At 47.7% G+C, this 23450-nt stretch overlaps 1 protein-coding gene across 1 annotated transcript in view; it reads left to right on the top strand.

Moving 5' to 3' along the window:
• The window catches only part of cers1 (ceramide synthase 1), a 60482-nt gene extending 37770 nt beyond the window's left edge, over positions 1–22712 (top strand). Inside the window, exons 3-7 of the mRNA XM_078198658.1 lie at positions 2221–2401; positions 5297–5458; positions 7827–7974; positions 19743–19888; positions 22670–22712. Of these exons, the coding sequence (XP_078054784.1) occupies positions 2221–2401; positions 5297–5458; positions 7827–7974; positions 19743–19888; positions 22670–22712 (680 nt within the window). The remainder of the gene's footprint in view (positions 1–2220; positions 2402–5296; positions 5459–7826; positions 7975–19742; positions 19889–22669) is intronic.
• The last annotated feature ends 738 nt before the right edge of the window (positions 22713–23450 follow it).

Below are 23450 nucleotides of genomic sequence, written 5' to 3'. Positions count from 1 at the left end.
CAATCTACAAAAGCTTCTTTGACCTCTGAGTTGAGCCTACATTTCTACATTCTCTACACCCTAGCTATGTCTGTAACACTACATTCTGCACTCTCTCCTTTCCTTCTCTATGAACGGTATGTTTTGTCTGTATAGCGCGCAGGAAACAATACTTTTCACTGTGTGTTAATACATGTGACAATAAATCAAATCCACATTTTTGCCCTTCCCATTGTCTAATATATTTTCCAAAACCTGTACTGTTAGCTGTGTTAGCCCTCAGAATCGTTTTCCTATACTTTCGTTTTGCACCTCATCACCTTCTTTATGTTTTATTTGTTACTTTTGGAGCTTTCTCAATCCACCAGATTAGCAGTTTTCCTTTTGTTTGTGGATGGTTTTGTCATGAGCATACCTCTCCGTGGCTCTGCTCTCAGTGAGGTGCTCAGGGGTGCGAACCCTACCCCAGCAGCCTTTAAGCACTAGGGCCTACACTCCGGTGCACTACTGAGGGAGTGCTGCACTGTTGGAGATGCCATCTTCCGCATGAGAATTTACACCGAGGCACCTTCTGCCGCCTTGTGTAGACATCCATGATCCCATGACACTATTTTGGAGTAGAGGAGCGAGGGAGTTCTCCAGTGTCTTGGCCAATATTCATCCCTCAATCCCCATCACCAAAACAGACTATCTGATCATTATCACATGCTGTTTGTGGGAGCTTGCTGTGCACAAATTGGCTGCCATGTTTCCTACACCACAACAGCGACTACACTTCAAAAATACTTCATTGGCTGTAAGAATGTTTTGCCACATCCCACGTTCATGAAAGGTGCTATACGTGCAGCAGGGAGCGGAACACCTGAACTAACCAAGACCGACCCCTATCCTGAATCATACCACAGTCTCCCCTATAATATGTCTTTACCTCCTTTTGTTATGTTCCCTCTCATCCAGCATAATGTCTGTGCCAGCTAACTGTGAATGTGGATGGTGCATGATGCATAGGAATGGATACAGCACAAAATTCCTACTGTGCACAAGGGATTTGGCCCATCGAGTCTCCACAGGCTCTCCAACAGAACACCTTACCCGAGCCCATGACCCCCCCAACCTATCCTCGTAACCCCGAGCATTTACCATGACTAATCCAACTGACCTACACATCCTTGGATAGTAAGGGTCAATTTAGCATGGCCAGTTCACCTAATCTGCATATCTTTGGCCTGTGGGAGGAAACCAGAGCACCCGGAGGAAACCCACGCAGACACGGGGAGAATGTGCAGACGCCAAGCAGATGGTTACCCAAGGATGGAATTGAACCCAGGTCCCTGGTGCTGAGAGGCAGCAGTGCTAACCACTGTGCCACCGTGCCGAAGGGGTCTGTAGTGGGTGTGCATGTGAGAGTTTGTGGATGTGAGTTTTCTTCCCCCGCGCCCTCCTTTTAGTTTTGATCCTACTGAAATTCTCATCAAGTTTTTCACTTTTCCACTTTGGATAAAAGGTTGGATCTGAAACTTCAACTTGTCCGCATTTTCCAGAGCTGCTGGCTGGCATTGTTTGAATCTGAGAGCAAACTGTAAAACAGCAATGAACATCTACACTTGCTCCGTAACAAAAAATATATTTTGCAATTGGTGAAATTCGGATATAAATGTGTCTAAATACGAGTGGTTCTGATGGAACAAATGAGAAGAAACTGTTTCTTTTGTAAGAGGGTCATTAACCAGATATCATAGATTTCAAAAAATTGTCAGAAGAACGAGAGGGGAAATGGGAGAATTATTTTTTTTGACATGGTCTTGTTGCGATCTGGGAGGTGCGACTTGAAAGAGTGGTGGAAATGGATGCCACAGGAACTATCAAAACGCATTTGGATATGTGTCTAAAGAGGACTCATTTACAGGAATACGGGCGGTGGGACAGGTCTTTCAAAAGAGCTTGCATGGGCACAATGGGCCGAATGGCTGTTTTCTGTGCTGCTTGGTTCAAAGTGATTTAAACATATCCAAATTTTGGTTATTGGAAAATATGCCTGTAAGTGTTGTGAGCCCCAGTGTCACCCTAGTATTATTGTTAGTACTACGGAACCATAGAAAAGTTACAGTGCAGGTAGAGACCATTCAACCCATCGTGTCTGTGTGTGCCGGACATTTTAATCCCATTTATTACCCAAGCTCAGGTGTGATGGATCAGGAGCAAAAGGCATCAAAGGAGTTAACTGCCATGTTCATCTTTCAGAATGGAGAGCAACAGGTGATGTCCCTAAAGATATAGCAATTGCTTACCTGGCTCAGTGCAGTTTCTATGGACACGCCATCTATGCCACTGTCTACATGGATGCCTGGAGGAAGGACTCTGTTGTGATGTTGGTCCATCATGTGATAACACTGGCTCTTATTGCCTTCTCCTATGCCTTCAGGTGAGTGTGTGTGTTCAGCGTTGCCAGCTCATTGGCTATAACCCCAGTAGTTTCATCACATAATCACTTGTCTACAATCAAACACCCTTCTTCCCTCCCATCTTCAACGTTTTTACAACTGATTAAAGAAACTGAAAAAATAAACATACCACTTTCAACACTTCTATGATTTTTCTCCCCGAGTTTGTCTGCTGCATTATCCTGTTTTTTAAAAATTCATTCATGGGACATGGGCATCGCTGGCTGGCCAGCATTTATTGCCCATCCCTAGTTGCCCTTGTTCAGAGGGCAGTTGAGAGTCAACCACATTGCTGTGGGTCTGGAGTCATATGTAGGCCAGACCATGTAAAGACGGCAGATTTCCTTCCTTAAAGGACATTAGTGAATCAGGTGGGTTTTTCCGACAATGGTTTCATGGTCATCAGTAGATTCTTAATTCCAGATATTTTTTGTTGTTGAATTTAAATTCCACCTTCTGCCGTGGTGGGATTCGAACCCGGGCCCCCAGAACATTAGCTGAGTTTTTGGATTAATAGTCTGGCAATAATATCACGAGGCCATTGCCTCCCCTAGGTGATTAATCCATATTTTCTAGAAACTCCAGGTTTCCGGCCAATCCGCATGCAACAAGCTGCTCTGAAAACTCTGCTCACATTTTGACAACTGTGAAAAATTCCATCACAGCAACCGCGACAATCCACAACATTCTAAAAGGAAAAAGTCAATTCTCCCTATCTTCCAGTGTTAATGGATCCTTTAAATTGCAGGAATTGTTTTTGAGATTTATTGTTTACAGACAAGCAGTCTAACAAACAGGCAAAAATATTTTGCTGGATTTTCCTGCCCCCTTGCTGGAAGAGGAAGAGGCTCCTCAGCCCATCGAGCCTCTCCCGGCCACCAAACACCTATCCATTCTAATCCCATTTTTCAGCACTTTTATGCTATGATATTTTAAGCGCTCATCTAAATGCTTCTTAAACATTGTGACAGTTCTCACCTCTATCACCCTCTATGCAGTGAGTTCCAGATTCCCACCACCTTTTTCCTCAAATCCCTCTAAATCTCCTGCTCCTTACCTTAAATGGGTGGCAAGGTTGGCACAGTGGTTAGCTCTGCTGCCTCACAGTGCCAGGGACCCGGGTTCAATTCCTGGCTTGGGTCACTGTGCAGAATTTGCACGTTCTCCCCGTGTCTGCGTGGGTTTCCTCCGGATGCTCTGGTTTCCTCCCACAGTCCGAAAGACGTGCTGGTTAGGGTGCATTGGCCATGCTAAATTCTCCCCCAGTGTACCCGAACAGGCGCCAGAGTGTGGCAACTCGGGGATTTTCATAGTAACTTCATTGCAGTGTTAATGTAAGTTGACTTGTGACTAATAAATAAGCTTAAATCCATGCCCCCTTGTTATTGACCCCACTGCTAAGGGGAAAAGTTTCTTCCTATCTATATCCCTCATAATTTTGTACACCTCGATGAGATCCCCTCAGCATTCTCTGCTCTAAGGGGAACAACCCCAGCCTAACCAGCCTCTCTTCAGAGCTGAAACGCTCCAGCCCAGGCGGTGAATCTCCTCTGCAATCTCTCTAGTGCAATCACATCCCCCCTATAGTGTGGTGATCACAGTACTCTAGCAACGGCCTAATAAATGTTTTATACAGCTCCATCGTAACCTTTTTATAATATGCCTCAGTTAATCAAAGGCAAGCAGCCCACATGCTTTCTTAACCACCTGATCTACCCGTCCTTCTCCATTCAGGGATCTTTGGACAAGCACCCCAAGGTCCCCCTGGTTCTCTGTACTTCCTAGCGTCCTGCCATTCATTGTACACTCACTCACCTTTGTTAAGTTGCCTTGGATGAGGCTGAGGAATGGCCCATTTACCTATCAAACCTATTCCTTTCACAGACCCATGTACAATTTCTTCCACATTTCTCATCTCTAGTGAGCGATGGAGCCTAGTGTCATCATGAGGTTCAAATCAGTATGGCAAAACAAAACTTGCATTAATATAGCGCCGTGGATATGGAAGAAGGCTGAAACACAGATTTTGAAATGTTACGTTTACCCCATCTTTTCAGATTCCCTTTTCAACCTAATGAGTTGTTTCTTTTCTTTAACCTTTTACAAATCAAACACCCATTGGCATAAGATCATGTTTTACAGTTGTGTAATTGTAATAGAATTAGGGATCGGGCATCTCCATGGGTGTGGTAATAAATGGCTCTGTTTAGAATGAAACTTTACGGAGTAGAATGGTTGTGCAATCATAGAAACCCTACAGTGCAGAAGGAGGCCATTCGGCCCATCGAGTCTGCACTGACAACAATCCCACCTCAGCCCTATCCCCGTAACCCCACATATATACCCCGCTAATCTCTCTAACCTACACATTCTGGGACACGAAGGGGCAATTTAGCAAGCCCAATGCACCTAACCCGCGCACATTTAGACTGTGGGAGGAAACTAGAGCACCCAGAGGAAACCCATGCAGACACGGGGAGAATGTGCAGACTCCGCACAGACAGTGACCCAAACCGAGAATCGAACCCAGGTCCCCGGAGCTGTGAGGCAGCAGTGCTAACCACTGTGCCGCCTAGATAGCAGTCAGGGGTGTGCTAACCTCAGCGCACTGGTCTTGGCAGTGGAACGGGATTAGACACGATTTCAACTCATTTCTACTTGTTTCTAGGAGGTGAGGATTGCTGGAAAGGCCAGTGTTTATTGCTCTTGAGAAGGTAGTGATGCATCTCTTTCTTAAACTGCTGCAGTCCATAACTACACAGTGACGTTTGTAGGTAAAATGATTGGAATTGAGGCCCCTTGCAGTCCAAAAGAGTAGTACTGTTGGCAACTTTGGTAACCATAGCGGTTAAACATTTATTTTCCTTCTCTTGCAGATATCACAATATTGGGATCTTGGTCCTCTTCTTGCATGACATAAATGACATTCTGCTCGAATTCACCAAACTCAATGTTTACTTCAAAAACAGAGCTGGTGTCCGCCACAAACTAAACGACATAGTTTCCAATATTGGATGTTGCACCTTTGCCATAAGCTGGTGAGTGTTTGCCCTCGCTTGCTGCCTCATTGACGCATCCCAGCGGATCCACACTCTCTACTGCAATTGGCTGTTGTCCAGAATGAGGAGTTGCCCCTGTCTCTTCAACAATGCTTTGGACCAACCTTCCCACTCCTGCCCAGAGGCATTTCCTCTTTTACAAAGTGCCCTGGATTGTTGACCCCAATTAGAGGCACGTTAGTAAGTATTTTGGAGGTGCAGAGGGGGTTCGTGTTCACAGACCACTGGAAGCTAGTGTGCAGGTCCGAGAAGTAATCAAAAGGACCATTGGAATGTTGGTTTTTATTTCAAGGGGATGAAATGATGTCTCAGTTGTACTGACCCTACCTAGAGCACTGTGTTCAGTTCTGGGCATTCTACCACGAGAAGAACATAATGCCCTTGGAGTGGGTACATCACAGAGTTGCCAGATTGTTACCGGGCATTAAGGGGTTAAATTACGAGGACAGATTACATAATTTGTTTTTTTTTATTTCCTTGAGTATAGGCAGTTGAGCAGTGACCTAAATGAGATGTTGAGATATGATAGCATAGATAGAGAGAAAACGTTCTGGCTGTTGGGAGCAGTGGATCGGAATCCAGAACAAAAGGGATGATTTAGGAGTGAAATTGGGTGGTATTTTTCTCATGCTAACTAAAATGTTCACACGTTGAGCTTGACGGATTGTCTTTAGGTTAAGGGTATCAATGATATGGAACAAAGGCAGGTTCATGGAGTTGAGAGAAAGATCAGCCATGATCTAATTAAATAATGGAGCAGGAAAAATGGTTTACAGTGGAGCCCCGTTGTAACGCGATGGTTGGGGTCCATAAAATGTTATCGGGGTCGCGCTAAATCACTAAACCGGAAATAGTTAAAAAAAGGGTCCAATGATTCATCGCGTCATATCCAATTTCGCGCTAAATCGGGGCACGTTACAACGGGGCTCCACTGTAGTCCCAGTGTGGTGTTTCTCCACCTGATAGAAACAAAGAAACTAGAAGCAGGAGGAGGCCATTCGGCCTTCCGAGCCTGCTCCGCCATTCATTTTGATCATGGCTGATCATTGAATTCAATATCCTGATCCTCCCTTCCTCCCATATCCCTTGATCCCTTTAGCCCCTGGAGCTAATTTCTTCTTCAAACCAGACCCCCCCCCCCCCCCCACCATTGGGAACATTCTTTCTGAATCTACCCTGTCTAATCCTGTTAGAATTTTATAAGTTTCTATGAGATGGATGAGCTGCCGACCTTCACTATCTAACAGCCCTCCTCACCAAATAGAAATACCTCCCAGCAACATGGAGAGTGGAGCTTGTGCAGGAAACAGTGAATTACTTGGCACTTGGCCTCGGCAACCTCTCCCAGCCTTTACTGAGGTCGCATTAACTGGTCTTTCAACCTGGGCCCTCTGTGTAGTTCCCTCTTGCCTCATTGAGAGCAGAGCTTCCTGCCGCCTCTGCCCCACGCCCTGAAACCTTTTGCCCTTGTTAACTTCGAGAAGCCTCCTCAAAGTCTCCAGCTGCACTGTCAGTCATCACCTCATGTTGTTCGGCTTCTGTCTGTTTTCTGTTTAGTAGCACAGACCATCGATGCTTTAAGGCAAAATATCTTTTTAATATTTGATTTGATTTATTATTGTCACATGTTTTGGTATACAGTGAAAAGCATTGTTTCTTGCGCGCTATACAGACAAAGTGCACCGTTCACAGAGAACGAGAGTAACAAATAGAATTAGAGGGTGTGCTGGGGACAACTCGCAAGAAGTCACCTCACTCTGACGCCATCTTGAATTGAAATTTAAAGTGCTTGGAAGTCGCGCATTAATAGGCATTTTAATAGTCAATGGCAGAGAGAAACTTTGAGATGGTAGGTATTGCTAGCTGATAAAGACAGGATCTGCATTGCTATGGTGCCTTTCACATCCCAAAATACTTCACCGTTAGTATCCTGTCTGTTGGATGAGGTGTTAAACTGAGGTCCCCTCTGCCCTTTCTGGTGGATGTCCGTCATTCCACAGCCACTATTGGAGGATCAGTAGGAAGGTGCTCCCTTAGTGTCCTGGCCAATTCTCATCCCTCAACAGAAAGATCATTAAAACCAATTGCCGAGTCATTGCCCTGTTACTCTGGGATCTTGCTGTGCTCAAGTTGGCCACTGTGTTTTCCTGCATTGCAGCCTTGGCTGTAAAGCACTTTGGGACATTGTTAAGATTGTGAATGATGAGCTTTTCCACAAGCCAATTATCTGTGATGTTTGCCATTCCAGAAACTGAGAAACGTGCCTGAGGAACTGAGGGATCCTCCTGATTATAACGAGTTCCATGAATCTTCTTCTCCGCAATGCTCTCCTTTTTTTCTCTCATAGGTTCTGGTTCCGACTTTACTGGTTCCCCCTCAAAGTGCTGTATGCCACCTGTTACTCCAGTCTCCAGTCTGTTCCCAATATTCCTTTCTACTTTTTCTTCAACATTCTGCTGCTTATACTCACTCTGATGAATATCTATTGGTTTCTGGTGAGTATTTCCAGTCTGGAGCCTTTTCCCTGTCTTCCTCTCATTGTCTTCCTCTCCCAATGTAACGGTGGCTTGGATGAGCATGGATGATACATTTTGTATATGTTCATTGGTGGGAGGGGGGCTTTATGGTAGCGGGTTGACAGTGACAGTAGTCTCCTGGATTTTCCATAGAATTCAAGCACAGAAGCAGGCCATTCAGCCCGAATATGTGCGGGCTAGCTCAATTGGCCATGCTAAATTGCCCCTTAGTGTCAGGGGGATTGGCAGGGTAAATATGTGGAGTTACGGGGATAGGGTTTAGGTGGAACCTAGGGGTGGCACAGTGGTTAGCACTGCTGCCTCACAGTGCCAGGGACCTGGGTTCAAATCCGGCCTCGGGTCACTGTCTGTGTGGCGTCTGCATGTTCTCCCTGTGTTTGTGTGGGTTTCCTCCGGGTGCTCCGGTTTCCTCCCACACTCGAAAGATGTGCGGGTTCGGTTGATTGGCCATGCTAAATTGCCCCTAGTGTCAGGGGATTAACAGGGTAAATATGTGGGGTTATGGGGATAGAGCCTGGGATTGTGGTTGGTGCAGACTCGATTGCTGAATGGCCTCCTCCTGCGCTGTAGGGATTCTATGACTGGTCCACGCTGGGGGTTTGCTCCACATGAGCCTCTTCCCACTCGACTTCATCTCACTCTTGCCCCATCTTCATCTTTGATTCCGTACCCTGCCATGTGTTTAGCTAACATCCCCTTAAATGTGTGTCTGCTATCGCAATCTGACCGTACTGTTGAAGCTCCTTGAATTTGGTAGCTTGTCAAACCTGTTTGTTGTGGATTGCTCTGCTCTCCTGAATCCCTCCACAGGTACTACCAAAATTGTTTTACTGTTTCATGTTTCAATATTGAGTCACCAGTGGGGAGCCTGCGGTTTAAAACAGGCCGCCATTTATTTTTGCAACTGTTTCCTCCTTCCCGTAGAATAGAATCACAGAATCCCTGCAGTGTAGAATGAGGCCATTTGGCCCATCGAGCCATGTTGGCACCACCAACAATCCCAGCCAGGCTCTATCCCCATAACCCCACATATTTACCCTGACACTAAGGGACAATTTAGCACGGCCAATCCACCTAACCAGCACATTTTTTGGACTGTGGGAGGAAACCCACATAGACACGGGGAGAATGTGCAAACTCCACACAGACAGCGACCCAAGCCGGGAATTGAACCCGGGTCCCTGGCGCTGTGAGCCGGTAGTGCTAACCCACTGTGCCACCCTGCCGCCCCAGTTTGTGTTGATATCTTCCATGTGAATATGTTTGCAGTCAGCAGTTCCTCGCCTGAGTAGCCGCTTACTGCACGTGAGGCTGAACAATGAGGCTTGGCAGACTATTCGGTCACAGTGTGCATCAAATCAGAGCCTCGTTCTCTCCTTTGGGAACAAATCGCCTCCATCAGCAGTGTTGGGGCCAACTGAAGCCCTCTCCCCATCATCCCTAGAATCAGCTAACCTCGCACAAGCTGGGGGTGAAAGCTGGAAACCTCCTTTCATTTCCCAACACATTTTCAGGGGCAGCATGGTGGCACAGTGGTTAGCACTCCTGCCTCACAGCTCCAGGGACCTGGGTTCGATTCCCGGCTTGGGTCACTGTCTGTGTGGAGTTTGCACATTCTCCCTGTGTCTGCGTGGGTTTCCTCCGGGTGCTCCGGTTTCCTCCCATGATGTGTAGGTTAAGTTGATTGGCTATGCTAAAATTGACCCAAGTGTCAAGGGGATTAGCAGGATAAATTTGTGGGGTTACGGGAACAGGGCTTGGGTGGGATTGTGGTCGGTGCAGACTCGATGGGCCGAATGGCCTCCTGCTGTACTATAGAGACTCTATGATTCTAAAATTCATAGACAGGCCATGCCAACATTTATTGCCCATCCCTAATTGCCCTCGAAGGTGATGGTAAAACACTGCAGTCCCTGTGTGTAGGTGCATCCATGGTGCTGTTAGAGATTTTGACAGTGAAGGAACAGAAGGTTCTGAATGAACTTCTTTTTTCAGTGTGAACTGGGAGACTATTTTTTAAAATCCTGTCACATTTATCAGTGTTGTCCGATGGACATTGCTACGGCAACACCTACATGTGGTCAATTTAGTAGAACACGCCTTGTGCGCACTCGTACAATGCAGATAAATGCGCTTCTCATGTATATTTGCTGAAACATGGACTACCATGCAGTGACCAAAGAGGTAGAGGAACTATGAAAAGACACTCGCACACTCAGATTACACATGGACTGTCCCTCATCAGTGGTTAACACTGCTGCCTCACAGCGCCAGGGACCCGGGTTCAATTCCGGCTTCGGGTCACTGTCTGTGCGGAGTCTGCACGTTCTCCCCGTGTCTGTGTGGGTTTCCTCCGGGTGCTCTGCTTTCCTCCCACAGTCCAAAGATGTGCGGGTTAGGTGGATTAGCCAGGGTAAATTGCCCCTTAGTGTCAGGGGATTAGCAGGGTAGATATGTGGGGTTATGGGGATAGGACCTGGGTGGGATTGTGGTCAGTGTAGACTCGATGGGCAGAATGGCCTTCTTCTGCTCTGTGGGGATTCTATAATTCACTCTGATTTTAACCTCTCTCCGTTATACCAACAAACCAGGTTATTCATGATGATCCCTCTTTCTCAACCTTGCCCCTCGCCTGAGGTGTGGTGATTCTCAGGTTAAATCACCAGCAGTTAGCTCTCCCTCTCAAAGGGGCAAGCAGCCTCTGGTCATCTGGGACTATAGCGACTAACTTATGCCAACAAACACACAAGCAGATAAATATCACAAAGTTTGCAAGCAATCAATATTGAAGTGGCAAGACCAAACAGGCCCATCTCTTAGTTTTCATTTCCTAAACTGAAATGCAATGAACCGCATCTGGATCCCCAGACTTGCACATGTGACCAACGTATTGGGGCAGCACAGTGGTTAGCACTGCTGCCTCACAGCGCCAGGGACCCAGGTTCGATTCCCGGCTTGAGTCATTGTCTGTTTGGAGTTTGCACATTCTCCCCGTGTCTGCATGGGTTTCCTCCGGGTGCTCCGGTTTCCTCCCTCAGTCCAAAAGACGTGCTGGTTAGGTGGATTGGCCATGCTAAATTATCCCTCAGTGAACCCGAACAGGCGCCGGAGTGTGGTATCTAGGGAAATTTCACAGTAACTTCTTTGCGGTGTTAATGTCAGCCTACTTGTGACACTAATAAATAAACTTGAAAAACCTATTGGACAGTACTGGTGTGACCAGCAGATGTGTTCCCAACTTACAGTCCCTTCTCTTCACAGCAGACTGGCATCACCCTAAAACTCCCATCAGTGATCGTGGAATTTCTGTTCAATATTTGCCCTTTCTTATTTCAATAAAGAAGTTGGAACTTTACCACTGATAATCCTCTCACTCATTTGGGAAAGGTAGCAAGGACTGCTGGTGTCTGTGGGACTGTAACTTCTTGAAAGTCAACTTGGATCGAGGGCATACCTGATATTTACAGCACAGAAACAGGCCATTCAGCCCAAGTGGTGCATCCTAATGGTTAAACTTCACATGAGCCTCCCCACTACCTCACCTGACCCTACCAGCAGATCCTTCTATTCCTTTCTCCCTCGCCTCCTTCTCTAGCCTCTAGCTTCCCTCTTGAATGCTTTTCTGCTGTTCATCTCATCTTCAGAGAGGAGGAGGGAGAAAGGGAGATAGAATTGTGTGATTCTTTGAGCTGAAATTACACATGGATTGTCCCTCATCAGTGGTTAGCACTGCTGCCTCACAGCGCCAGGGACCTGGGTTCGATTCCGGCCTTGGGTCTGTGTGGAGATTGCACATTCTCCCCATGTCTGGGTGGGTTTCCTCCAGGTGCGCCAATTTCCTCCCACAGTCCAAAGGTGTGCGGGTTAAATGGATTGGCCATATTAAGTTGCCCCTTAGTACCCAAAGATATGTAGGTTAGTGGGATTAGCAAGGTAAATGCGTGGGATTATAGGGGTAGGATGGTGGGGGGCGGCGGGGATGTGGGAGAAGGGGGGTGGAGGGGGAGGATAGTGGAGGGGTTGGGGGGAGGCGGTGGACTGGGTAAGATACTCTGCCGGAGAGTTTGTGCAAACTCGATGGGCCGAATGGCCTCCTTCTGCACTGTAGGGATTTCATGATTTACATTCCCAAGCAATGACTCACTCAAGGTTCACTCTCAAAAATACTGCATCACAAAGTGATGGGCCAGGGACCTGCGAGACCCTCACATGATCAACCACTGGTTCCAGTCACGTCACATCGAGACTCTCTCTCAAGGGGCAATGAAAGTGCTGGCCTGCCCAGCGATGCCGACATTCCGTGAAAGAATAATTTCAACAATCACACGGCAAGAGAGGAAAAAATAACTGCGGAACCGATTTGTTTAAACTTTAATTGTGTCCCTTCATTTATGTTCAGAATCACAGTCTCAGAATATCGTTTCTGGCCAATTACCACTGAGATGGGAAGAAATTTATTGATTGAAAAGGTTGTGAAGCTTTGGGATTCTCGAGGTCAGAGAGCTGCAGCTTTGCAATTATTGAGTGCGTTCAAAGCAGAAATCAATAGATATTTAGATGCAAGGGTTATCCAGGGAATTGGGGATAATGTGGCCAGCTTCTGTTCATGGTATATTGCTGAGACACACAGGTGAAAGGTATTGTTTGATTAAGTACCTTGAGCATTTGGAAAGAGAGACCGACTCTCTGCCCCTCCACTGCTGCTACATTCGCGGCCGGGTGGTTTTGGAGAGGGAGCATGCTGTTCACCGGCACGCTTCAGGCTTTCCGCGACCGGTGGGCTGTGCGGGGCTGGGGTACATCGTCACCTCCAGGAATGACATTTTGGTCTAATTTTGTAAGTTTCCTTTTGCCTTTACGGTTTAGTTACAGGGCCCCCACCAGGGGCTGTCACTCCCTCTCATTTGTGTTTAACTTATTGATTTTTGTTTCAGAATCATAGAATCCCTGCAGTGCAGAAGGAGGCCATTCAGCCCATCGAGCCTGCACCGATAGTCAGAAGCTTTTTCTCAGGGTGAAAGAATCAATTACTAGGGGGCATAAGTTTAAGGTGCGAGGGGCAAGGTTTAAAGGAGATGTACGAAGCAAGTCTTTTTACACAGAGGGTGGTGGGTGCCTGGAACTCGCTGCCGGGGGAGGTAGTGGAAGCAGATACGATAGTGACTTTTAAGGGGCATCTTGACAAATACATGAATAGGATGGGAATAGAGGGATATGGTCCCTGGAAGGGTAGGGGGCTTTTGTTCAGTCGGGCAGCAGGGTCGGTCTGGGCTTGGAGGGCTGAAGGGCCTGTTCCTGTGCTGTAATTTTCTTTGTTCTTTGACAACAATCCCACCCAGGCCCTATCCCTGTAACCCCATGTATTTACCCTGTTAGTCCCCCCGACACTAAGGGGCAATTTAGCATGGCCAATCCACCTAACCTGCACATCTTTATTCAAAAGAATTTGTTTGTTTGATCTTTTGTTAATATTTCTCCGTGTAATGGATAATTTGATGAACTCGAGAGAGATTGACAGACCCTTTACCACAGCTATATTAACGGCTGGTTGGTCTTGGCGAGTGAGCACTGGTGTCCATCGGCATACTACAGCCCTCCATGCCCAGCGAGGACTGGGCTGCATCATCGCCCCCGGGAATGACATTTTAACTTAATCAGTTAAGTTTCCTTTTGACATTTTATATTAGTTACAGTGCCCACCGGGGCTGGCACCGCTTCCATTTTGTTATTAAAAAACAGAGTATGAAGAGAGACAGGCGCCACAGGGACAGGAGCATCTCCACCCTAAATGACATTTTAATTTAGCTTGTTAGGTTTTCTTTAAAGGTTTGTTTTGTTAATGGAGCCTCTTTAAGAAACTATCAATTAGTTAATTTGTTCATTTGTTCAGTTGTTATTCAAAAGAGTGTAAAGTGAAGGCGACACAGTGGTTAGCACTGCTGCCTCGCAGCACCAGAGTTCGATTCTGGCCTTGGGTCACTGTCTGTATGGAGTTGCACATTCTCCCCATGTCTGCGTGGGTTTCCTCCGGGTGCTCCGGTTTCTTCCCACAGTCCAAAGATGTGCAGGTTAGGTGGATTGGCCGTGCTAAATTGACCCTAGTGTCCTAAGACGTGTAGGTTAGAAGGAATAGTCATGGTAAATGTGTGGGTTTACAGGGATAGAGTGGGAGAAAGGACCTGGTTAAGGTACTCTGTCAGAGAGAATTAGTAAGGAGTCTCACACACCAGGTTAAAGTCCAACAGGTTTATTTGGGAGCACAAGCCACTAGATTTCAGAGCGCTGCTCCTTCATCAGGTGAGTGGGAGTTCTGTTCACAAACATGGCATATAAAGACACAAACTCAATTTACAGAATAATGGTTGGAATGCAACTCTTTACAGGTAATCAAGTCTTAAAGGTACAGACAATGTGCGTGGAGAGAGGGTTAAGCACAGGTTAAAGAGGTGTGTATCGTCTTCAGCCAGGACAGTTAGTGAGATTTTGCAAGCCCAGGCAAGTTGTGGGGGTTACAGATAGTGTGAAATGAACCCAAGATCCCGGTTGAGGCTGTCCTCATGTGTGCGGAACTTGGCTATCAGTCTCTGCTCAACGACTCTGCGTTGTCGTGTGTCGTGAAGGCCGCTTTGGAGAACGCTTACCCGAAGATCAGAGGCCGAATGCCTGTGACTGCTGAAGTGTTCCCCAACAGGAAGAGAACACTTTTGCCTGGTGATTGACGAGTGGTGTTCATTCATCCGTTGTCGTAGCGCCTGCATGGTTTCCCCAATGTACCATGCCTCGGGACATCCTTTCCTGCAGCGTATCAGGTAGACAACGTTGGCCGAGTTGCAAGTGTATGTACCATGTACCTGGTAGATGGTGTTCTCACGTGAGATGATGGTATCCGTGTCGATGATCCGGCACGTCTTGCAGAGGTTGCTGTGGCAGGGTTGTGTGGTGTCATGGTCACTGTTCTCCTGAAGGCTGGGTAGTTTGCTGCGGACAATGGTCTGTTTGAGGTTGTGCGGTTGTTTGAAGGCAAGAGATGGGGGTGTGGGGATGGCCTTGGCGAGATGTTCATCTTCATCAATGACATGTTGAAGGCTCCGGAGAAGATGACGTAGCTTCTCCGCTCCGGGGAAGTACTGGACGACGAAGGGTACTCTGTCCACCGTGTCCCGTGTTTGTCTTCTGAGGAGGTCGGTGCGGTTTTTCGTAGTGGCATGTCGGAACTGTCAATCGATGAGTTGAGCGCCATATCCTGTTCTTATGAGGGCATCTTTCAGCGTCTGGTGGTGTCTGTTGCGATCCTCCTCATCCGAGCAGATCCTGTGTATACGGAGGGCTTGTCCGTAGGGGATGGCTTCTCTAAAGTGCTTAGGGTGGAAGCTGGAGAAGTGGAGCATCGTGAGGTTATCCGTGGGCTTGCGGCACAGTGAAGTGCTGAGGTGACCGTCCTTGATGGAGATGCGTGTGTCCAAGAATGCAACCGATTCCAGAGAGTAGTCCATGGTGAGTCTGATGGTGGGATGGAACTTGTTGATGTCATCACATAGTTGTTTCAGTGATTGTTCACCATGAGTCCAAAGGAAGAAAATGTCATCGATGTATCTAGTGTATAGCATCGGTTGAAGGTCCTGTGCGGTGAAGAGATCTTGTTTGAACCTGTGCGTGAAGATGTTGGCACGTTGAGGTGCGAATTTGGTCCCTATGGCTGTTCCGTGTGTCTGGATGAAGAACTGGTTGTTGAAGGTGAAGACATTGTGGTCCAGGATGAAGCGGATGAGTTGTAAAATTGCATCTGGAAACTGGCAGTTGTCGGCGTTGAGTACTGAGGCAGTTGCAGCAATGCCGTCATCGTGGGGGATGCTGGTGTAGAGTGCCGAGACATCCATTGTGACGAGGAGTGTTCCTGGTTCAACTGCTCCATGTGTGCTGAGTTTCTGTAGGAAGTCCGTAGTGTCGTGACAAAAGCTGGGGTACTCAACGCCGACAACTGCCAATCTCCAGATGCAATTTTACAATTCGTCCGTTTTATCCTGGACCACAATGTCTTCACCTTCAGCAACCAGTTCTTCATCCAGACACACGGAACAGCCATAGGGACCAAATTCGCACCTCAACATGCCAACATCTTCACGCACAGGTTCAAACAAGATCTCTTCACCGCACAGAAACTTCAACCAATGCTATACACTAGATACATCGATGACATTTTCTTCCTTTGGACTCATGGTGAACAATCACTGAAACAACTATATGATGACATCAACAAGTTCCATCCCACCATCAGACTCACCATGGACTACTCTCCAGAATCAGTTGCATTCTTGGACACACGCATCTCCATCAAGGACGGTCACCTCAGCACTTCACTGTACCGCAAGCCCATGGATAACCTCACGATGCTCCACTTCTCCAGCTTCCACCCTAAACACGTTAAAGAAGCCATCCCCTACGGACAAGCCCTCCGTATACACAGGATCTGCTCAGATGAGGAGGATCGCAACAGACACCTCCAGACGCTGAAAGATGCCCTCATAAGAACAGGATATGGCGCTTGACTCATCGATTGACAGTTCCGACGCACCACAGCAAAAAACCGCACCGACCTCCTCAGAAGACAAACACGGGACACGGTGGACAGAGTACCCTGCGTCATCCAGTACTTCCCCGGAGTGGAGAAGCTACGACATCTTGTCCGGAGCCTTCAACATGTCATTGATGAAGACGAACATCTCGCCAAGGCCATCCCCACACCCCAACTTCTTGCCTTCAAACAACCGCACAACCTCAAACAGACCATTGTCCGCAGCAAACTACCCAGCCTTCAGGAGTACAGTGACCATGACACCACACAACCCTGCCACAACAACCTCTGCAAGACGTGCCGGATCATCGACACGGATGCCATCATCTCACATGAGAACAACATCTACCAGGTACACGGTACCTACTCTTGCAACTCGGCCAATGTTGTCTACCTGATAACGCTGCAGGAAAGGATGTCCCGAGGCATGGTACATTGGGGAAACCATGCAGACGCTACGACAATGGATGAATGAACACCGCTCGACAATCACCAGGCAAGAGTGTTCTCTTCCTGTTGGGGAACACTTCAGCAGTCACGGGCATTTGGCCTCTGATCTTCAGATAAGCGTTCTCAAGGCGGCCTTCACGACACATGAAAGCGTAGAGTCGTTGAGCAGAGACTGATAGCCAGGTTCCGCACACATGAGGACGGCCTAAACCGGGATCTTGGGTTCATGTCACACTATCTGTAACCCCCACGACTTGTCTGGGCTTGCAAAATCTCACTAACTGTCCTGGCTGAAGACGATACACATCTCTTTAACCTGTGCTTAACCCTCTCTCCACGCACATTGTCTGTACCTTTAAGACTTGATTACCTGTAAAGAGTTGCATTCCAACCATTATTTTGTAAATTGAGTTTGTGTCTTTATATGCTCTGTTTGTGAACAGAACTCCCACTCACCTGATGAAGGAGCAGCGCTCTGAAATCTAGTGACTTGTGCTACCAAATAAACCTGTTGGACTTTAACCTGGTGTTGTGAGACTTCTCACTGTGTTTACCCCAGTCCAATGCCAGCATCTCCACATCAGAGAGAATTGGTGCAGACTTGATGGGTCAAATGGCCTCCTTCTGCACTATCGGGGTTGTATGGAATTCTATGAGACCACTGGGACACTGGGCTAGTAGGTAGGAAGCAGACATACGTAATGCTGCATTCGATTGTATCATAGAATCTCTACAGTGCAGAAGAAGGCCATTCGGCCCATTGAGTCTGCACCGACCACAATCCCACCCAGGCCATATTCCCGTAACCCCACATATTTACCCTGCTAATCCCCCTGACACTAGGGTCAATTAAGCATAGCCAATCAACGTAACCTCACATCTTTGGACTGTGGGAGGAAACCTGAGAACCCGGAGGCAACCCACACAGACACGGGGAAAATGTGGAATGACCTGAGGCCGGAATCGAACCCGGGTCCTTGGTGCTGTGAGGCAGCAGTGCTAACCACTGTGCCACCGTGCCGTCCCTAATTCTGTAATTAAACCTATTACCAAAAAAAAATCAGTGTCTCGTTTTACACTTTACCAACTGACCTGGAACTGATTTAACAGGTTCAGCTGACGTAGATGATCAGCAAAGATCTATAGAACTATAGAATATAGAACAAAGAGATCATGGGGTACAGGTTCATAACTCCTTGCAAGTGGAGTCACAGGTGGACAGAGTGGTGAAGAAGGCATTCGGCATGCTTGGTTTCATTGGTCAGAACATTGAATACAGGAGTTGGGATGTCTTGTTGAAGTTGTACAAGACATTGGTAAGGCCACACTTGGGATACTGTGTGCAATTCTGGCCACCCTATTATAGAAGGGATATTATTAAACTAGAAAGAGTGCAGAAAAGATTTACTAGGATGCTACCGGGACTTGATGGTTTGATTTATAAGGAGAGGCTGGATAGACTGGGACTTTTTCTCTGGAGCGTAGGAGGCTGAGGGGTGACCTTATAGAGGTCTATAAAATAATGAGGGGCATAGATCAGCGAGATAGTCAATATCTTTTCCCAAAGGTAGGGGAGTCTAAAACTAGAGGGCATAGGTTTAAGGTGAGAGGGGAGAGATACAAAAGTGTCCAGAGGGGCAATTTTTTCACACAGAGGGTGGTGAGTGTCTGGAACGAACTGCCAGAGGTAGTAGTAGAGGCGGGTACAATTCTGTCTTTTAAAAAGCACTTAGACAGTTACATGGATAAGATGGGTACAGAGGGATATGGGCCAAATGCAGGCAATTGGGACTAGCTTAGGGGTTAAAAAAAGAGGTGGCATAGATAAGTTGGGCCGAAGGGCCTGTTTCCATGCTGTAAACCTCTATGATTCTATCTTTTGAGTGAGTCAAGCTTGAAGGGCTGAATCGCCTACTCCTCCTATTCCTCATAGCTGTGTCTCGGGTGGTGGTTCCTTCCTTGCTGAGTAAAGGAGACTCCAGCACTAGACTCCAGCTTGGTAAAAATCTCAGCAGCCGAGCAAACCGATTGGAAGTCCCGGGGCACACAGGATAGGAAAGGCCGCCAGAATGGGCTGAGGTGAAGAACGGATGGCCTCTGGCCGTGTCAGACATGACCCTAATCTGGAGGATAACCTTTCGTCGAATGTAACTCTCTGAGCTCGTCTCGACTATGTCATTTGGGCTTTAAAAAATGAGAAGCGAGTTAAAATTAAGTTAAAGGGTGGCACAGTGGGTTAGCACTGCTGCCTCACAGCGCCAGGGACCCGGGTTCGAATCCTGGCTTGGGTCATTGTTTGTGCAGAGTCTGCACGTTCTCCCCGTGTCTGCGTGGGTTTCCTCCGGGTGCTCCGGTTTCCTCCCAAAGTCTGAAAGACGTGCTGGTTAGGTGCATTGACCATGCTAAATTGCCACTTAGTGTCAGGGGGTTAGCAGGGTAAATACGTGGGGTTACAGTGATAGGGCCTGGGTGGGATTGTTGTTGGTACAGGTTCGATGGGCCAAATGGCCTTCTCCTGCACTGTAGGGATTCTAGTTGTAGAATATCTGAATGTTGCCCTTTCATTTGCCAATCCAGCTGTAGTTTCCAATGGGTGGTGGGAGAGATGAGGGAAATGGAAACAAGGAAGTTGTGAGCTACAGTTCCTCTGAAACCCTGCCAACTAACTTTGACCTGTGCCCTTTGATTCCTCCTTCCGTCCCAGTATATCGTCCTCCTGGTGGTGAAGGTTCTGACCGGCCAGATTATGGAGGTGAATGATGTCCGAGAATACGATATTGAGGACAGTCACCAGCCCGCAGTGCGCAAGGAATATGATCATCTTCACATGGGGAACTCCTCCAAAGACAGGTATGAGACTCAATGAATTATTGGGTGGAGCAGTGAAGTCGAAGAGGAAACTGAGGCTCAATTGTAGGACTGCATTCTTTTATTAAAATTCATTTTTACGGGATGTGGGAGTCGCTGGCTGGGCCAGTATTTATTGCCCATCCCTAAATTCCTTCCGATTCGGATGGCATTTGAGAGTCAACCACATTGCTGTCGACAATGGTTTCCTGGTCATCAGTAGACTTTTTAATTCCAGATTTTTATTGAATTCAAATTCCACCATCAGCTGTGGTGGCATTTAGAACATAAGAACTAGGAGCAGGAGTAGGCCATCTGGCCCCTCGAGCCTGCTCCACCATTCAATAAGATCATGGCTGATCTTGTTGTGGACTCAGCTCCACTTACCCGCCCGCTCACCATAACCCTTAATTCCTTTACTGTTCAAAAATTTATCTATCCTTGTCTTAAAAACATTCAATGAGGTAGCCTCAACTGCTTCACTGGGCAGGGAATTCCACAGATTCACAACCCTTTGTGTGAAGAAGTTCCTCCTCAACATATGTTTCTATAAGATCTCCCCTCATTCTTCTGAATTCCAATGAGTATAGCCCCAGTCTACTCAGTCTCTCCTCATAAGCCAACCCCCTCAACTCCGGAATCAACCTAGTGAATCTCCTCTGCACCCCCTCCAGTGCCAGTATATCCTTTCTCAAGTAAGGAGGCAAAAACTGTACACAGTACTCCAGGTGTGGTCTCACCAGCACCTTATGCAGCTGCAACATAATCTTGCTGTTTTTAAACTCCATCCCTCTAGCAATGAAGGACAAAATTCCATTTGCCTTCTTAATTACCTGCTGCACCTGCAAACCAACTCCTTGAGATTCCTGCACAAGGACACCCAGGTCCCTCTGCACAGCAGCATGCTGCAATTTTTTACCATTTAAATAATAGTTCATTTTGCTGTTATTCCTACCAAAATGGATGACCTCACATTTACCAACATTGTACTCCATCTGCCAGACCCTCGCCCACTCACTTAGACTATCTATATCCCTTTGCAGACTTTCAGCGTCCCCTGCACACTTTGCTCTTCCACCCATCTTAGTGTCATCTGCGAATTTTGACTCACTACACTTGGTCCCCTACTCCAAATCATCTATGTAAATCGTAAACAATTGCGGTCCCAACACTGATCCCTGAGGCACACCACTAGGCACTGATCGCCAACCAGAAAAACACCAGATTTGAGAAAGTGTTCCCCAAATCTTGCTAATCCAGTGGCACTGCCATTGCGCCATTGCCTCCCCCATTCCGCATACCACCTGCCATCACTCCACCTGTCCCCGCCAGGACTTTACAGGCAGGGGGTTGCCGGGGGGATGGTTGGGCGGGGGGGGGGGGCGTCACCATCCTATGGCCCAGTTGAGGTCCTAGTGGATAATAAATCCCCAATTTGGGGCTTGATCCCAGCACTGTCCTGATTTAACGGTTGCTGAGAGAACCTGTGGCAATGTGTAGAAACCGACAGGTTTAACGTGGGGGTGGGGGTTGCGTCCTTTTTGCACCCTCTTTCAATCAGACCCCCCCCCCCCCCCCCCAGTGTCCACCCTGCCCTTCCAACATGCCTTGCCGGGACCTGTTAGCCTGGCCTTGCTTGTGGTCGTACCTCAATGGTCAGTAAATTACCTTTGCTGACCACCATCCACTTGGTCTACCTGCACTATTGGCAGTGGTCACCCTCTTGCTTGGTTTTTTTTCTACTGGTTCATAGGACATCATAGAAACCCTACAGTGCAGAAAGAGGCCATTCGGCCCATCGGGTCTGCACCAACCACAATCCCACCCAGGCCCTATCCACATATCCCTACATATTTATCCGTTAATCCCTCTAACCTATGCATCCCGGGACACTAAGGGGCAATTTTAGCATGGCCAATCAACCTAGCTCGCACATCTTTGCACTGTGGGAGGAAACCGGAGCACCCGGAGGAAACCCACGCAGACACAGGGAGAATGTGCAGACTCCACACAGATGGGCGTTGCTGGCTGGCCAACATTTATTGTCCATCCCTAGATGGCCGAGGGCAGTTGAGAGTCAACCACATTGCTGTGGCTCTGGGGTCACGATTTGATTTGATTTGATTTATTATTGTCACGTGTGTTAGTATACAATGAAAAGTATTGTTTCTTGCGCGCTACACAGACAAAGCATACCATTCATAGAAAAAGAAAGGAGAGAGAGAGAGAGAGATGTATGCTGGGCCAGATAAGGACAGCAGATTTCCTTCCCTAAAGGACATTAGTGAACCAGATGGGTTTTTACAACAAGCGACAATGGTTTCATGGTCATCAGTAGATTCTTAATTCCAGATATTTTTTTTATTTGAATTGAAATTCCACCATCTGCCGTGGCGGGATTCGAACCCGTGTCCCCCGAGCATTAGCTGAGTTTCTGGATTGATGGTCTAGCGATAATACCTCTAGGCCATCGCCTCCCATTGGTACTGCCAGTGTGTGAAGCCAGCGGCCTCCAATTGGCCTGTTCTTGTGCAGAAGGATTAGAAAATAGAAGCAGCAAGATTGCCCTGTTTTTTGCTACATCTCAGCCTCTTGGACCTGGTCTGTCATTCGTTGAGATCACGAGGGATCTTTACCCCGGCTCTCTGTCCCTCAATGAACCTTAACTCACCAAAATCTGACACTTTGATTCTGAAAACTCTCGAAGTCTTGCACACTTTTTGTCGGTGTCTTATCGATGTCTGGTTGCCGCTGACCTGTAATGGTGTTTATTTCCAATTGCAGGGTGCGCCAGAGGAATGGGATAATTATGCACAAACGGCTATAATTTAGCTCGAGGACATCCTGATACCATCACTGTATTTACCAGGACCTTTGAATCTGGATTTGCTCTGAATTAAGAGCCAACTCTGATTCTGACTTTTCTGGAACTTTCTCGATGGGATTGAAACTACAATGGGAAAAATTCCACTGGTAGAACAACAGTTTTCGATGTCTTGTTTCCCTCCACGGGGCCTCTTTGGAGCTGATGGGATAAAATTCTCTCTCTCTTCCTCCCTCTCTCTCTCGCTCACTTCCCCTTCCTATGTCTCTCTTTCTCTTCCCCCCCCCCCCACTTCTCCCTCACTCTCTCTCCCTCCCTCTCTCTTCCTCCCTCCCTCTCTCTTCCTCCCTCCCTCCCTCTCTCTTTCTCCCTCCCTCCCTCCTTCTCTCTTTCTCCCTCCCTCCCTCTCTCTCTCTCTTTCTCCCTCCCTCCCTCCCTCTCTCTCTCTTTCTCCCTCCCTCCCTCTCTCTTCCTCCCTCCCTGTCTCTTCCTCCCTCCCTCCTCCCCCTCTCTTTTTCCTCCCTCCCTCCCTCTTCCTCTCCCCCTCTCCCTCTTCCTCCCGCCCTCTCTCTCTCACTTCCTTCCTCCCCATCTCCCTCCACGTCTCCCTCCCCCTCCCCCCTCTCCCTCCCCCTCTCCCTCCCCACTCTCCCTCCCCTCTCTCCCTCCCCTCCCCACCCCCTCTCCCTCCCCACCCCCTCTCCCTCCCCACCCCCTCTCCCTCCCCACCCCCTCTCCCTC

Source organism: Mustelus asterias, chromosome 26 (assembly GCF_964213995.1).
Source record: "Mustelus asterias chromosome 26, sMusAst1.hap1.1, whole genome shotgun sequence".
NCBI classification, from domain to species: Eukaryota; Metazoa; Chordata; class Chondrichthyes; order Carcharhiniformes; family Triakidae; genus Mustelus; species Mustelus asterias.
Note: the sequence above shows the minus strand (reverse complement) of the source record. Positions and strands in the feature narration are given on the sequence as shown.